This window comes from Cupressus sempervirens, chromosome 7 (assembly GCF_028749045.1).
Source record: "Cupressus sempervirens isolate cs-2001-9-10 chromosome 7, ASM2874904v1, whole genome shotgun sequence".
Classification (NCBI taxonomy): Eukaryota; Viridiplantae; Streptophyta; class Pinopsida; order Cupressales; family Cupressaceae; genus Cupressus; species Cupressus sempervirens.
Genome location: NC_143124.1, coordinates 527,357,925 through 527,376,171, shown reverse-complemented (window position 1 = coordinate 527,376,171; position 18,247 = coordinate 527,357,925). Strand labels below are relative to the sequence as shown.

Sequence of the window (18,247 nt, the reverse complement as noted above, 5' to 3'; positions counted from 1 at the left end):
GACTATAATACTGTAATATGCAAAAAATGTGAATAAAGTATTAGTTAAGGCATATCTAGTTTGAAATACCACCTTAGAGGGATGGTAAAGCATGAACAGGAGATTGTCTATTCACCACAGCTGAAAAAGAGAGAGATGAATGCCTCATTATGTGCCCAAGACGAGGAAAAGTTGCAAAGGGAAAGGGCAAAATAGGCCATGAGGGCAGTCATTTTTGAATTGCAAGGTATCTCAAGACTCATACTCTCTCCTTTTTAAGAATAGTTTATTATTTAACAATCCCCATCACTTGTTTAGAATCTAGATTTTGCTACAATAATGATCATTTCATAATGAAACAATGATCTGCAAATCTACCATCTCCATGGCTTCCACTTCTGGTAATTCTAGTAGACCATTGCCACACACATCTTCTATGGATGGGTTTTTTGTGCACAAAAACACTCCTGGAGCACAACCATCACTAGAGGTACTACATAGAACAACAATGTGCATTAGCAAGTTGACATTCAATGTGGCGATTTTTGGTTTTTTTACAACATCCCATTCAATGTTTCAACTAGTCTCTATTAGTTGAATTTTTTGCACAAATTACTATGGCAGAAAAGGGCTACAAGGCGCCTACCTTTAAGACTTGATTAGGAGATTAGTTCACTTGTTTTTTTTTAAAATGTTTTATAGCTAATGGGCCAAAGCCTAGATTGATTATTATTATTTATTGAAATTTTAATTAACTAGTATTATGCGGTAAGCTCAAGTAGACTCAAACCCAAGGCCTCCCACATGAGAGGCTCACAAGTTACCATTGTATTGTAGGCTCTTGCCTAATTTACTTATTTTTGTTTAATATAAGTTTTTTAAAATCAAAATTGTGTACTTAATGTTCATTTTATTTCATGCTTGTAGGTTTCTCAGAGGTTTTGTTTCTATGGCCAAAGATGTGGTAGAAGACCAAAGATTACAATGGAAACAATTTGGCTGCACTATAATTTTAAATGGATGGACGAATGGAAGAAATCATACCATCATCAATATTTTGGTTTCTTGCAAGGATTAAGTGATCTTTTTGAAATCCTTGGATGCCTTGAACAAGATAAAGACAGCTGAAACATTGGCTCCAATGTTAGAGAAAGTTATGATGGAGGCAGGGGTTGCTAATGTGGTGCAAATAATAACCAACAATGCAGCAGCATATGTGGCAGTGGGTAGGATCCTCCAAGATAAGTACAGCACACTTTATTGGCCTCCTTGTGCAGCACATGTCGCTGTCCTTCTTTTGAAGAACATAGGAAAATTGGATTAGGTGAGACCGGTTGTAGAAGATGCCAGAAAGATTAAAAAAATATCTAGGATCACCCTTGGGTTGTCCACTTGATGGGAGAATTCACCCATGGGAAGGAGTTGGTTGGACTTGCTGCCACAAGGTTTGCAACAATTTTTTTAACGTTGCAAAGTGTTATTAGTTTTTTGAATCCTTTGAAGTGATTGTTTGTGAGTCCACAATGGCTAGACTCAAGCTATTCAAAAAAGCCTGATGGACAAAGTGTTGCATACATTGTCTTTGATAGTCACTTAAAATAGTAAAGGTAATTTGGAAGCTTCAAAAGTTGAATATTTACGTTTGTTATATTCAGTAATCAAGTCTTTCATTATTAATTTCTAACTCTAGTCTCTAATTAATGATAAAAATTGTATAGTTTTCAATTGTAGGTGATGGAGTCCTTGGTTAAAGTTCTTGGCTTGGTAGATGGGGAGCAAACCCCAATGGGGTATCTTTCTGAGGCTATGAATAGGGCCAAAAATATCACTAAAAGGGGACACCTTAAAATTTGACCCCAAATGGGAAATTATTGATAGGAGATGAAACAATCAGCTCCACCAACTTATCTATGCGGTGGGGTACTTCCTCAACCCTTGTTTTCGCTTCTCTCCATCCTATCGGGATCCCAATGGAGAGGTCATGGAGGGCTCCATTGATTGCAAGCAAAAGATGGTCTGTAATGTCCCGTTTCAAGACATTTAATTATTCCCCTTTTATTTGTATAAATTTGATAATATTCAATATGATATGCCTTGCATTGCTTGATATTCTATATATGTGTGTGTGAATTTCAAAGAGTCATGTCCTTTCATAATAATAATTATATTATATTAATTATATATTTATTTTAACAAGTTTAGTTATATTAATTAATATCATAATATATATTATATTAATAATTATATTATAATATATATTATTTTAATAATATATCAACTCTATATATTATTATATTATAATACTTTATTAATATAGTGTTTCTATAGTTAAATATATAAAATGATTATTTATTTATAATTATATTAGATTATCATTTCATTCATTTCGTACTTCCATATTGCTATTATAATACGATATATATAATATGATATTATTATATGATTATAATATGATATTACTTATAAAATATTATTATTAATATTACTTTATATATAATACTTATTTATTATTTAATTTATATGTCAAAATGGGGATATCACAATCCTCCCCTCTCAAATTTGCTTGTCCTCAAGCAAAATCATACACAAGCTCCTTCATAGATGCAAAACATATTTGCATACAAAAGACCTAAAGATTTATGAGATATACATCTTTAACGAATGAAAATGCGAAGCAAACACAAAGTAGTCACATGAATGCATGAAAACACGAAGCATACACAATGTAGACAGATGAAGACATGAAGCATACACGATGTAGACAGATGAAGATACGAAGCATACACGATGTAGACACACAATACACACATTATGCAATTCCTTGATTGTGAACCTGCAACCACAAAATATCATTAGTACACATTTATATATAAATTTTCTCCTTTAGGATTTCTTTATATTAATCCCCTGACAAGGTATTTATAGTCTCAATTTAGAGAAATTTGATCTTACAATGACTTGTCAATCAAAAGTATAGTTCATTATAATATTAACTTATCGTTTCCTGAGTATGGGAGGAGAAACCATAATAGGGTGCCCTGTTACCCAATCATGGGCCTCACCGTTCTCCCTTATTATTATCTCTCTCTGATCATCATCTCCAAGATAGTACCTTTGTATGATGTACCCCGAGGTATTCGCACCAACGTAGGCCTTACCTAGTACCCTTGGATGATGTAGCCCAATGCCTAATATTGCAGGCCTTACCTAATACCTCTGAATGGTGTCACCCAACTCATTCCACCACCGGCCTTATCTTATCTTGGAAGATGATTATCTTAAATAATTTAATAAGTCTTATTTAACAACATTATTTGTGATAATGATTGAAAAATAATCTCACTCAGAATTCAATATTAGAATTTTGAAAACTTAATTATATTCAATCATTATTTAATTGTAAATTATCCTTATATGATCTTACTTGATTTTTAGATTATATTTATTCGAACTAAAAGAATTGTAAATCTCTATCATTATCATAAGAACACCAATTACTCAATTTTTGTGAACATTATATAATTAAAATATAATATTATTCTATGTTTTCACAATATTTTATTTACTATTTGACAATTATTAAATATCTATTTACTCTATATTTAGATATGTATTTTATTTTATTTTTGATTGGTAAACGGCCGAGGCTTTGATTAATTTTATTAATTCAAATAAATAAGTTACATTAGCTTGACTTCATTCAAATGGGCACTGGTAGGAAAGAACGGAGAAGAAAACCTTCAGTCTAGCTCGAGACAAATGTCTTTTATAATTACAACTTAAAAGGGGCATACCCCAGTGAGATCATGTCCTATTTAGATACATTATCAAGATTACAGCATAAAGAGGGGCATACCCCTACCAAATAATATCCGTTTTGGTTACAAATTATCCATACATTTATTAGAATTCACATAAACTGGAGTTGAGTACCGCCTATGTGCTCATAAACCTCTTGATCAGAGCAATCATCCCTCCTTTTAAGCTTGATCAATCAACAAGGTTAGATGACGATATAAACAAAAAATTAATTTACCACCTTACAAGGGTACCGAGAGTTGCAAAAATCCTATACTCAAAGATAAAGACTACCATCATTAAAAAATAGAATGCTCTGTATTGGATGTCCATCAAAAAACTATACCACTAAACTATGACAAGAATTGACTAAAATAGACTCCCTGTATTGTATTATCATGATATATTAAACAACTAAGCCTAGTCTAAACAGTACGATAAACCCTAAAAAATCCTTTGTGGGCCTCAATAAAACATTCAATCTAGATTCAAATTATAAATAGATTACCATCAACACCAGATCCAAGTTCAGAGCCAACTGCCAGCAAGATACAAAACCACCCAAATCTCCATTCAAAATCTGCTTTGTTTCAAAGAGGAAACAGACAATCCTAACACCCTCCTATCATCCATTCTCAAAGCTGATAATAGGGAAACCCAATAGAGTCTTTAATCTAAGCTTTGGATCTGTACTATCAATCTGTAGCAACTCAACACAAACTACAAAACCCTAACCGAAAGGAGAAGAACCCTAATCTAAAACTTTAATCCAAAGCTTAACGAATCATTCATCGAGCTAAGAAGGGATTGAAACATTATTAATAGCTGCATCAAATCCTCTAGACGAATACAAAAGATTAATAAAACCTGCTAAACACCATAGAGCACCACAGAATTGAATATTTCAAATCACAATAGTGAAACTTAATATGCTTTCTCATAAATTGCCCTAGATGCAGAGCATAAAAGTATCAAGTCAACATATACTGGAATGCGATATAACCCTATCTCCAGAAAATGATAATTAAAGTAAGCGCACCATTAAACGAGCGAAGAAAAATATTTAGATATGTATTAACCCATATATAAAATTTACCTTTCAATTATATACGTATAAATTCATAATTTTCAATTTCTATCTACCAAAGTACATTTTAAAAGTTTCCATAGATATACTTACCTCATTCATGTATAGACCACCCTACAATTTTGGCTTTTTGCTAACCTCATTCTAATATTCTCCATCTAATTTTTTTCACGTGGAATCTACCTCCTCCGTTTCTATTTTTATTCCCTCTTATTCAACTCCTTTTATTTGAGACTTCTACCAATCTTGTTACGTGACCGAATGATAAAGTGATTGCTGAGTTTATAAGGTAAATAGAATAGTTTGGTAGTCCAACTATTCTCAAATGCCAAACAAATAACATTGATATGTTCTCAATGCTTTATCATTTAGTCTTCCTTTATCACTGATATGCTACGTGCCAATGCTCATACTACACCGCAGCCACTCAATGCTTAAAAAATGATTTTGATACTTCCCTGTTTGTCGCCAAGGAATATTTATCTTTTACACAACTTCTCCTTATTTATTATTCGATTAGATATGTTTATTGATCATTTTTAGCATGTCTCCTTCAATCTCTATTTATTTGCGATATTTAGATAGTACCAGGTATTCTTATTAGTATTCACGACAAATATTTGATTTGATTGCTAATCGAGTACACAGATTTTTAATCACTATTGACCCACTAATGTCTCGCTGATGGTGCTCGAACATTACCTGTAGATTTAGTGTTGCAAATAATTACTGCATCCAAATTTGGCATTGTGGCAATTCACCCAGACTCCTTACAACTTCCTCGTGCGACTAATATATGGATAAATTATTTTGGCGAGAAAATATAATATCAAAAATCTTCTCTTTCAAATTAAATCTTCTGTGGATTTATTTCTGATATAGTTTCACAGGTTGGCAGGAAGACGGCTTTGATAACACTTGTAATGTCCTGTTTCAGGACATTTACTTATTCCCCTTTTTATTTGTATAAATTTGATAATATTCAATATGATATGCCTTTCATTGCTTGATATTCTATATACATGTGTATGTGTGTGTATTTCAAAGAGTCATGTCCTTTCATTATAATAATTATATTATATTAATAATAATATAATTATATTAATTATATATTTATATTAACAAGTTTAGTTATATTAATTAATATCATAAGATCTATTATATTATTATAGTATATATTATTTTAATAATATATCAACTCTATATATTATTATATTATAATACTTTATTAATATAGTGTTTCTATATTAAAATATATAATATCATTATTTATTTATAATTATATTAGATTATCCTTTCATTCATTTCGTACTTCCATATTGCTATTATAATGCGATATATATAATATGATATTATTATATGATTATAATATAATATTACTTATAAAATATTATTATTTTAATATTATTATTAATATTACTTTATATATAATACTTATTTATTATTTAATTTATATGTCAAAATGGAGATATCACATGGTACCTAAGGTTAAGGTGAGAGACCTCATTGTGGCCAAGACAGAAGTGTATTAGAATCCAATGGGAAAGCTATCCTCTTCAGGCTTGGCAAAAAGAGAAACACTCAAACCCCAAGCATAATATTTGGATTTTTGGTGTCTTTTGCATGCATGATAAGTAGATAAAAACTAAGTTACTAAAATATGTTTTCACTTTGCTTTCTAACTCTTTACCATTGATCTTGCAAATGCTTGGTAGCGAAATTGGGGTGGAAATGTTCCAAATCTACAAAAACTTGCCCTCACATTTTATGTCAACCATGTAGCACATTTAGTTGTGAGCACAACTGGAGCTTATTTGAAGTTAGTCACACAAAAGAGAGGAACAAGTTAGCACAAAGACGCCTCAATGACCTTGTTTATGTGCATTATAACCTTAAATTGCACATAAGAAAGGTAGAGTTAGCAGCAGCATGTCCACTTGATTTAGATCGCATAGATCCCTACTATGATTGGACATCATAAGAGTAGACTGCATTGTTCACAGGCGATGAGATCTGTGATTTGGATAGTCTGGCTATGGAGAAGGTTGGATTCATAGGGGGATTAGATGACATTGAGGAGGATGAGGGCACTAAGAGTGAGGAGGACAAAGATGATGAGGCTCATTATCTTTGTAAGGGGAGGCTCTCACTATTTATTGCTATTGAAAACAACTAAGACTTAACTAAGATTATTTACACTACACTAGCAATAGGGTGTCACTTTTACCATCTTCTATTCTCAAAATAGGTGCTCTTTCCTTTATCATATTTTATTTCTTCAGAATAGATGATCCTTTCTTACAATAAACGTTCACATACAATCTAACAGAGCTAGTAATCAAGACACACATAGAAGTTCAAAAATTGTACCTAAGTAATTACAATTTTCAAGAACAAAGATGAAATATAACTACAGCTCAAAGACTACAAGTTATATCTAGTTTGAATATGTAATATTAACTCCAAAGACAATAAGCAGCTCAAAGACTAAAAGGTCAAGTTTGAATTCCTTTTAAATACCACATAACTCACAATCAACTCAAGCTAATGTCATCAGATAACAATTGTTCCAATACAAATAGTAAAAGCAACTTGCTTCTTTTATTGATTACAATATGATTAGCACCACAAAATCAAAGCTTTAGAGTATTTCCCAAACTGGCAAAGTTCTGTTGTATTGTCAAAAGATAATTATTTACAATGAGCATCCTCATATATATAGGGCAGAGGCTATGAGAATAAAGAGGGAAAACTAAACTAACTTGGACTAACTCCTTGTAGAGTCCCAATGAATAATCTCATAAAGAAGTGTTCATATTTGACTCCCAAAACTTCATAAGCAATTTATAAACCCTTGATGTGTTCATCTAGACATTGCTTGCCATCACCATAGAGCCAGAAAAACTTCTTATACAAGCCATGAGATGTATGGATAGTATCGAATTCAAAGGACCAAAAGTATTTCCCAAAGACCTTGGACAGCCATTTTACATGTCCTTGGTGAAAACTTGACACAATACAAGAAAGGAATTTATAATGAAGAGGATATGTAATGTCCCCCATCTTTTAGACCCTCAATGGAGTTCTTAGCTTTTCATTCTCCGAAGGCTAAGTGGAGAAATAAGGAGAAATAAATTAAATTATTGTCAATAAATAAATAAATCCAAAGGTGACTTTATATTTAATTAATTTAATTTTCTAGAAGTGCAAGTAATTATTGTATTGGAAAGAGGGAAACTTCTAGAGAATTACACTTAGTGTTTCTTGTTTTCTCATATCCAACCCTTCTTAGCATTTATTTGGTGTGGATGGTTGTGCCCACACATGAGCACGTGCAAGTGCATATGACGGGATATTGCAAGACCCGAACTCCCGGATTTAGGCCAGTGGGGAGATTGTTCATTGGGTTGGGTTGGGAACTTGCATTGCCTACAGGCACTTATCATGTAATGAGCATGGGTATGTAGAGAAGACGTGTGGAGTGGCTTCTCATATCCAACCCTTCTTAGCATTTATTTGGTGTGGATGGTTGTGCCCACACATGAGCATGTGCATGTGCATATGACGGGATATTGCAAGATCCGAACTCCCGGATTTAGGCCAGTGGAGAGATTGTTCATTGGGTTGGGTTGGGAACTTGCATTGCCTATGGGCACTTATCGTGTAATGAGCATGGGTATGTAGGGAAGACGTGTGGAGTGGCTTCTCTCATGTACCCTGGCCCAAAAATGGCCAACAAGGTAACATAAATAGGCTCTAATAAGTGAAAACCAAATTTAACTAATGGGTAAATAAACATAATGAAAGATAAGATTATGGAACACCAGGCCTCGCGAGGGAGTTGATCGAAGGTGTGTGTCTAGCCTCCTAAGGAAGTTGATTGAAGACACAGTATCTTAAGTGAGTCAATTGAAGATACATTCCACATCTAGCCTCCTGAGGGAGTTGATCAAAGACTCGAAGTACTTGTGCTACTCGATGGCAAGTAATGACACTCCACTAGAGTCCCAACATAGTTATCCTTAGTGGGTCTGACCAATGAACTGTTGTACTGCATTATCTTCTTGATCATACAGATGTTGGTATCATAATCTGCTTGGCCTGTGTGTTAGCCATGGGTGATTATCATATGTGATTGTGGTCGGGTCATTATCTCCATAAGCATGGCGGGTGTGGGGATACAGATACGACATGGTTGGGAGGCTTAGCTACCTATACCACTGCTGGGGACCAGTGTACAGAGATGGTCTACTTCTTGTTTGAGGCTGATGTTCGATGTTCATTTAGTACTTTGGTGTATCCGAAGTATGTTTCCTTGTGATTTATGCTCTACTTTGGATGCATTGGATATCAAATTTTAGATGATGCTTACTATGTTTACTTATTACATTCCCTTATCATAATGTTAGATCTTATTGCTTATATGATGCTCTTACCACTGCAATGGATTAGTGATGCTATTGGTAGATTAGCATGTTAGATGTATTTGTTCGCGTGATGTTTATTGGTGGTTATTAGTAAGATAGATCTCTTAAGGTAACACCAACGATCTTGTTGGCAAGTTGAGATTTCATGCTCGGGGGTATGGTTAGGGCCCTTGAGGTCTCATGATGCCATTATGGTAGGGAAGAAACAAGCACAATTGTTTTAGTTTGGTTTCTTTTTATGCTTGTTCTTTCCTTTCATTGTGATGTTGCTTATGTACATGCTTTACTTAAAGGATGTCGATTATCATGGATTAGATTAGTATAACGTTATGTGAGGTATGTTGATCATCCTTATGTCTATTGATGCTCTCGAGTGTTTACTCCTTGAGTTTGGTGGTTTTGGTACTCCCCAGTGTGGAGGTTTTATCTTTCCATGCTTCCTTTTATGCTTTCTAGAGTGGTTGTCCTTTTGTTGTCGCATGGGAGAGCAATTTCTCACGCAACAGAAGTAATTTGTTGCTTGGCCAAGCAAACTCTTGCGCAAACTTTTGTTGTCTCGCGCGAACCTGGAAATGCATCTCATCTGGTTCGTAGGCAATACTGGCATAGGAGTCAATCCCGACTTGTGCAAGCTTTTAGGCTATTTTCTCACATGACAAACAGTGGTTTTATGCACTTTGAGAAGATACAATTTGTACTTTTGTGTACCCTTTTGGGTCCTACATCTTCTTGGATCAAAATAGATCAGTTTAACTTGTATAAAATATATCGTTTAAGTATAAGTATCTTCTTTCTTATACTTAAGATATATTTTAAATATGTGACGATCCATTTGAGATAGGTTCTAGCCCTCTAAGAGTTAAGATAAAGATTCTAGAAAATTTTCGGGCTTCAAGATTTTAGACTTAACCGAATTTTAGGGTTCAACATTTGTCTTTCAGCATGGTGTCCAATAGATGAGTGGATGTAAAGTTGAGCCTTTGTCTTGTGCATGACCATTTGAGAGTCTCTGCTTACTAATCTTGATTATGTTATGGTTGGTTGGAAATGGAAATGTATGTTTAACCATATTAGGAAATGTATTTATCTTTCGTGTGATTTTTTATTCTAAATTGGTAAGTAGTGACGCTTAGGGATCTTTGGCATTTGGATTATGTTAGTCTTCCATTGCTTTCTAGTGTAAGTTGTTGTGTTATTGCATCTTACCTTAAAAATATATATTACCCTTTGTTTGTCCTTGTTCCAAGGATCTCTAAGCGGGGCATTACAATGTTTGGGTTCTCTGATACTTAAATTCATAATTTAAATATATAAATATGATTAAATATAAAATATATAAATATACATATAGATATATATATTTGAAAATATCTATATATATCCGCAGTAGCAAATCACACTGTAAAAAAATTGTTGAACCCAAACCCAATTTGAGTCTATATAAGAAACAGAATAAGTAACTTAGTATTTTGTATATATAAAACTTACACACATAAATATAAATACAGGTACCCATACACACCCAATCCCCTAAAAACATTCACCCACACACATACCTGATTCGTGTACTTGCATCTATCCCTGCACCCAAACTAGCAACTTAGTTTAATACTTAAGTTGACCAGCATGACTTCTTCAATAATTGTTTTCATAAGTTTTTGGATTCGATTGTGTATGTGTTTTTTAGCATCGATGTTTCAGATCACACTCTTGATGGTGGATCACAGAGTGTGATCCAAAACGTCGATGCTAAAAAGCACATACACAATTGAATCCAGAAACTTATGAAAACAATTATGATAGATTGTGGAAATTTGATCTCTACTTCAATAATACTTTCTCTTTCTGTTTCTAACGACCTAAGAAGAGACTTCAATTAAAGAAATTCTATAAAAAAATGTTTGTAACATAAGAATGAACAGAATGGTATATCTAATTCCCAGCAGTAGCACATACCAGACTTTTGACTTTGACACTTGACCTCTCAAGTTTCCTATGTATGTTGTTCATTTTTTTTTGTTGAAAGAATATTGAAAACAGCTAATCCAATTTCATCAATTCTTAATAGGCAAAGATATGACGAGAGCCCAACTCTCAAACATAAATTCATCACTCAAATAAAACTATCTTTGCGGCAAGGTGTACTTGCCATGTGATTTCAAGATACAAATTCAAGCCTTATAAGACCAACTATCCTTCATAGGATTCAGGTTGGAATTTTATTATGTCATAATGTTGCAAAAGACATTGTTATTGAAACGTTGACTAAGCACTTGTGATTGCCAACAAGACAAGGATGCATAGCGTCTAGTTCCTGCTGATAGTAATGTTTATTTGTTTAAGTCGAGTTTGTTTTGGAAATTAGATTTGAGAAAATAAAAATTTAAAATTTTGATACTCTGCAAACAAATGAGAGGCCTGCAGTGCCTTTTGTAGAAAAAAATCTCATATTATGATTTTTGTCAAACAATAGTATAATGCAATAAAAGCTTAAATATCCCATGAAATCTGTGACATAGCAAAAACGACTTATGCAACGAAAGTCTCTAACTATAATGTTTTAGTTGACTCTTTTACACTCACATGACTAAGCATTAAACTTTAAAGACATGTCCACTCATGTCTCTTTCTAACAGCATGCACAAAAAGAGGGCAAAAGAAATTTAAGGGTTATAAATAAATATTCTCCTATCACAACACTGTAGCAAACTTTATCAACATGGTTAACATAAGCTTGGAAACTCAATATTTAGTTCAACTAAATTTTTTGGGGCAAACAAACAAATTGAAACTCATGACTGTTCAAACTACAACCCAATAGCACAAAAGAAAAACGGTTTTAAATAAAAATAGGAGCTGTTGTCAGGAATCAAACCATTATAAATGAACAGTAGGATGAAATAACTCATACATTATAGATGAACAGTAGGATGAAATAACTCATCCAAGTGATTGGTCCAAACTTAAAATAATGGCACCCAATGGATGCTATAGTATCCTGCCTATGGCAGGAACTAAACAATGTAATATCTCAGCTTACTTATAAATGATGAGGTCAACTATGCTAAGCATGATGGCACACTACGTATATCATCACCAAATTATAGACAATGGAATAAATTAAAATGGAAAGTAATCAGATGAGCATCAGACATGCCCTGGTCCCAAAAGCAACCCATGGGAATTGCATAAAGAACTAGGAGTTAATTATTCTTTTGAAAATGGGACAAAAACAAAAAGACTAATTTCAGCTTATTTTGCATCCACTCTTAATAGTGCAGTATTATATGAGCTATCTGTACATAAGAGAACAAAGTTTACTCCATTTTATATGCTAGAATGCTCAGTTTCACATTCAAAACCAAGAAAAGCATAGCTGAATTTTTTATGAACAAAACAAATGAGAGAAAAAACAGAAGATACCAAATGTTGGCTTACCTGTCTCGCTTTTTAGAGTTAAAGTCAACTTCAAGCTTACTGTATACCCTCTTCATCAGTTTGTTTGCTTGGTCGTTGCTCACATACGCCTTTGAGACAAACACGATAAACCACTCCCGATCATCATTTTGAACAATCAACTTTAGGCGTGGCTTTAGTATTGTTTTGTACTCATCAAAATCCTGGATGACAGACAAAAGAACAAAAGAGAAATTTGAGGTAGTCATGTTTACATGGTTGTGCTTGAATGTAATTCGATAGCCAATACCATGAAGTTGCTTAAAAAGACGAAAAAAACAATAAACTTGACAGCATAAAACAATTTAGAGGTGAATTCAAATCTTTCCCAAACACAGTACCATCTTCCTACCAGACAAATCAAATGACGATAGAATTTGTAAGTTATAAAATGATAATCATTTATTTTAGTAACTGTATTGTACATATTGTATCATGAAATACCTCCCAATAAGTGTGTACAGCAAAGAAAATATGCTACCAAATGCCAGTGACTGTCATACTATATCCACGTGAAACTCCCAAAAAGAGAGAAAAAAATACTATGGAGGACAAAGGTCTCGAACAGGGAATATTCTATTTGAGTAAAAAAGGACAACCCATTCAAAACAAAGGCCAGTTTGCAAAAGCACAACTTTTAATCATTTGAGTCACTTTGAAGGTCAAAAAATTATGCAATAACAGGATTTCATGAATAACAAGGATCAGGCAAAACATCAACCTTGTTATTTTACGAATGCATTACTTTTCGTCTCTGCAATCTATGTACACCTCCCCCCAACACCAGCAGTCAATTGATCCTAGGATATATCGTAATAATATTAAGTAGTCTTAATGAACAACAAGAAGGTATAGGAAACTGTATCAATCAGAAATGCACACAAAAAATAGGACAACATTCTGACTAATTATAACTCTCTGCATAACTAATTTGTGTGTACTGACCTACATATATAAACAGATATATCCGTATGTCTAGCAGATATCTTTATGACTAATTCAATTATTCCATAAGCAAATGCGGCTTGCCACATAAAGAAGTGGCTTGACTCCACCAGCTCGTTGCTCCTATTGACATATTAGGAGTCCTCCAAGAAGCCACATTCATTCTTATCATGCTTCAAAATGAAGAACTATCAGAACAACCTCACTAGGTCGAGTGTAAGTTGGTGTTGGAACCAAAGCAACACCACTCACAGCTTCACATCTTCCACTGCAACAACACAGTAGGGGGCAAATATATATTCTCAATTGCCTAAAGATTCTATTTCAAGGCACCGCAAAACTTTTTTATCTATTAGGTACCCTGCAAAAATTTGTAAATAGAAAAGGACCAATGTGCAAACAATGTTTGGAACTTTGGTGTCATTAACACAAATCCAAGTGTGGGATTTTCACATCTCCACTAATTTTACAAGAAGCAATTCACATCAAACAAGTATAAGAAAACTATCATTTAGAGTTTGTGAAAATATTTTAGAACCAAGGATGGTCAAAGAAGAGTGCACCTGAGATGTCAGTCCAATTGCTATTACTTAGACCTCCTCCTCCAATTCCAAGCTCAAATGGTAGAATGATGAAAGCATTGTCTTCCATAGTTCTCAAAATCAAACTCAAAGAGTAATCGAAAAACCCAAAACTTTCAAATTGATAAAAAATCATCATCAACTCAGCAAAGACTTAGCAGATACCAAGGTTTATTGGAGGTGATAATGCAGTGTTTTGAATACTTATGGGTGAATCAATTATGCACTTTAAACAAACTTTCTGCCCAACTATGGATATCATTAATAAATCTTAAACTTGCATAGATCAGTAAATTGAAAAGTAAAACCATGCACAACATAAAGAAACTCATAACACCCCGGTCAAGGAAAACCCCGGTGGGGATGGTACCCACATAGTGATCCACTAATCAAAAGTATCTTGTGAAAGACATTCACCCTGTTAGGAGTCTATAACATTCATATAGTGTATATGTCCTTACGATAGGACTAGGCCTCGTTAGAAGTCTCAATCTGGTTAGGAGTTGTGATTACAGTACAAAATACAAGACATGCATATACAACTTTACAAGTTATATGAATACATACAAGACCTTGACTATTGATATCTTCAATATCTGATTTGTCTTTGTAGTTCCATGCATACAACAGTCTGCTCTGCACTGCTTATCAAATTTGCTTCTACATAGTACATACAAAGTGCGCGTATATCAATCATATCATTACGATACTTGGCAACTTCACTAAACAAGAAGATCGTCCTTTATACCAAAAACTTTGAACTGTTGGCCTTATCCTTTTGCACACGCTACTATTAAATTCTGTCATGTAAGATTTAGCCTTTAACATGCCGGCTCAACATTGTCAAGCAATTATTTGACTTGTCAAAATAATCCTTAACCAAAACTCAGTATTCTGACTCTTGCCTAGTTATGTGTTGTTCACCCTGTCACTGAAAAACTTCCAAAAACATAGCCAAATAATAACAAAAACTTTAGCAGCCTTGCACACATCATCTATGATGTCCATACTACCTTCTATTAAGCCTGCATAACATAATATGTCTTCTGTGAAACTCTCCAAACAAATTTGTATGACTGTAAACTGCCTTAGACAAGTTTCTAAGTACTCTTCGACCAAACTTATCCTCTGACTTGGCTATCTAACTAAATGCATTATGTGCCATTAATGACAACTCTAACATCTATCCTTAGCCAAATTGCCAACAACTTGTTCTCTACCTTTGATTTTTTTTGTTCTTGTTTGTTTGTGTCTCCGTAAACACCATTTGGTGCTCCCTTTGGTAGCTGCGGCCCTGTTATACTCTCTCCAGTCCCTTGGATCTATATGTGGTCTCTTGTTGGACATTAATAAATTTATCTTATCTTATCTCCATGGTTTTGCTCTGTTGAATTTCTAACCAAAATAGCATAAAAGCAAATAACAGATATAAGAAAACACAATAACACCAGAGCTACCCTAGGAAAACCACCCTCAAGGGAAAAACCCAGCCACAATAAAAAAAAATCACTTTATTGAAAAATGAATGAGTTTGAGTATAATTCACAAATACTAGACTCCACACCCCTTTATGAATGCAATTATAGTTCACACAGAATGATGATGATAAACTGAAACTTGAATACTCACAATATAGGAAAAACTCCTCCTTGACTCATCACAATGCATGAAGGCTACATATACACTGATAGTCGTGCATGATAGGCTCTAAGAAAATCATCCCTTTTAGAGATAGAATGGACAACACCATATACAGTGCCTCGACATCTGAGCCACACTCGCTGAATGCCAAGGAAAACATACAGCTGAGAATCTGACACTAAAAGAAAACAACACACTGCTAAGATGAAATTCACAATAATCCTCAGTGACTGATATCAGACCACCAAAAATGAAAGAAAATTCACTCCAAAATCGCACACAAATAAAAGTTAAAGCCATTCCCAGAATGCCAATATACAAGATTGAAGGACCCTTTGAATTCTGACTGTTGCGACACGTGAAGATGGAAGTTACCAATCAAGTGTCATTACATAAGTTGATGTCCAAGACTCTCTGTCATCTTCAATAATCATCCCAAAAGATGTCACTCTTGAATATACCAAAATGGTAACACAATAAATGATATGTCTGACTCAACAACCATGTAACGTGGCTCTTCAATTACCAACAGTTACGCCCGCGAGACATTATGTGATTGCTGTGAGTCTGTGACTCTTCATGTAGTTGACCGATTAGAAAGGAAAACTCTTGGCTTACCAAAAGCCACGTCGTATTGTTGGTGTCATTGATGTCAAGTACAATAATGAAAAGATAAATATGATTGTCATGATAATACCTGGGATCAATATGATTGCAGACTGAAGACAAAAAATGATTGACAGTCAGTTTCACTTGGTTCTGGCAATAAGACAGATTCGTCTCTGTAACATAAAACCTTATCTCCCATGTCTGACAAATGCAGACTGAGGATACGAAAGTTCACAACGTGATAAAATAATCTTCAGGGAAAAATAACAAAAACACAGACATCATTTTTGAACAGCAACATAAAAAAATCCTTTGACAGTGTTAAGACTTCCTTCCATTGTTGCCATCTGTCCAAGATATAAACAACATATAAGTTCCTGTTTGCAAACATTAGAGAAGAAGAATTTGCAGTTATTATGATTCGAACTGTTATTTGCAACTAAGCAAATGTTTACGTGGCTGATGAGTTATCATTTAGTTGACGAAACAAAGAATTACAAATTAGTTCCTTGTTTAAAATGAAATGGTGGAAGTCAGTTCTGCAGGTGTCAATTCATTGTTTCCTCAACATGTGTTTATCGAGCCTCAACAAAAGTCAGTTCTAGAGGTATCGATTAATTATTTCCTAAACACAACTTTATCGAGTCTTAACAAAAGTCAATTGTAACAGTTTGTGTTATATATGTGTGTGTGTGTGTGTGTGTGTGTGTCAGTCGGCTGGATCATTTGCAGGAGATTGATAAACAAATATGAAGTAAAAGTTGATCTTTCAAGTGGGTGTTGCAATTGTAGAGCATTTGTAAAAATTAGACAAGGAATTAGTATTAAAACTGGAAATGCTGTAACATGACCGTTGCCTGTACAGACTTAAAGCAAGGTTGACAGAAATCTCTCAGGTATATAAAAGGTTCTACTTTTACATTCTTCAGTATACGTTTCAGATTGGTTGCCATCTTGCTATAGAAACAGAGAAAAGGACATGTTAAACTTGAATTCAATATATGGTTTTTTTGTATTTCTAAATAATTCAAATACTGAAATGCAACAATTTAAATAACTTCCACCAAATTGTCAATTACCAAATTCTAGAGTTGCAACTATTGGACTGCAGAATTATTTCAACAATATTGTAATCACAATTAAATATAGGTAATCTGAATTGTCGGCTATGAAAGTGAGAGTGTCACCCAGCTCCTATCACACAGTCCACGCTGCTAGCAAAGTGATCATGGCATAAAGGAGATTACATGCCTAGGCGTGAATTGTCCTCGGCAGGAAAAATGCCTTAATTAGCATTAAGTAGCAGGAAATGCGATTGGGAAAGAGCAGACCCAATCATGGTCTCTAGAGCCCAACACAAGTATGCTACCAGTTAACACAAAGGTATAAAACTCTCATGCCAAGCCAAAGAAATAATGGACGCCAGCTAGGATTTAAACACTGAAACAGCAACACCAAATTGCAAGACAAATGCTGTCGGTTAAGTTTTATGGACCTCTGATAGATAAAACTGTTATAATAAATATGGGAACAATAGAACTCTTACTTGTATTACTGTAGAGCAGAGTTGCCCTTCAAATACCGATGATCTCTGACTTTGTATGCAGAATCTACTTCTTTGAATATTGCTGATAATGTGAGATGTATACTGTATGTAACAATGACCCTGCAGATTAGATAATAAAGAAAAGTGCTGATGATTATTTGAATGCAGATCGCTGAGT

General features: G+C 34.0%; 1 protein-coding gene across 1 annotated transcript in view; it reads right to left on the bottom strand.

The window, feature by feature from the left end:
- Positions 1–18,247, bottom strand: part of CLUB (TRAPP II complex TRAPPC10/CLUB) — a 259,180-nt gene that overhangs the window by 186,625 nt on the left and 54,308 nt on the right. The window contains exon 3 of the mRNA XM_089791885.1: positions 12,730–12,911. Coding sequence (XP_089648011.1) covers positions 12,730–12,911 — 182 coding nt within the window. The remainder of the gene's footprint in view (positions 1–12,729; positions 12,912–18,247) is intronic.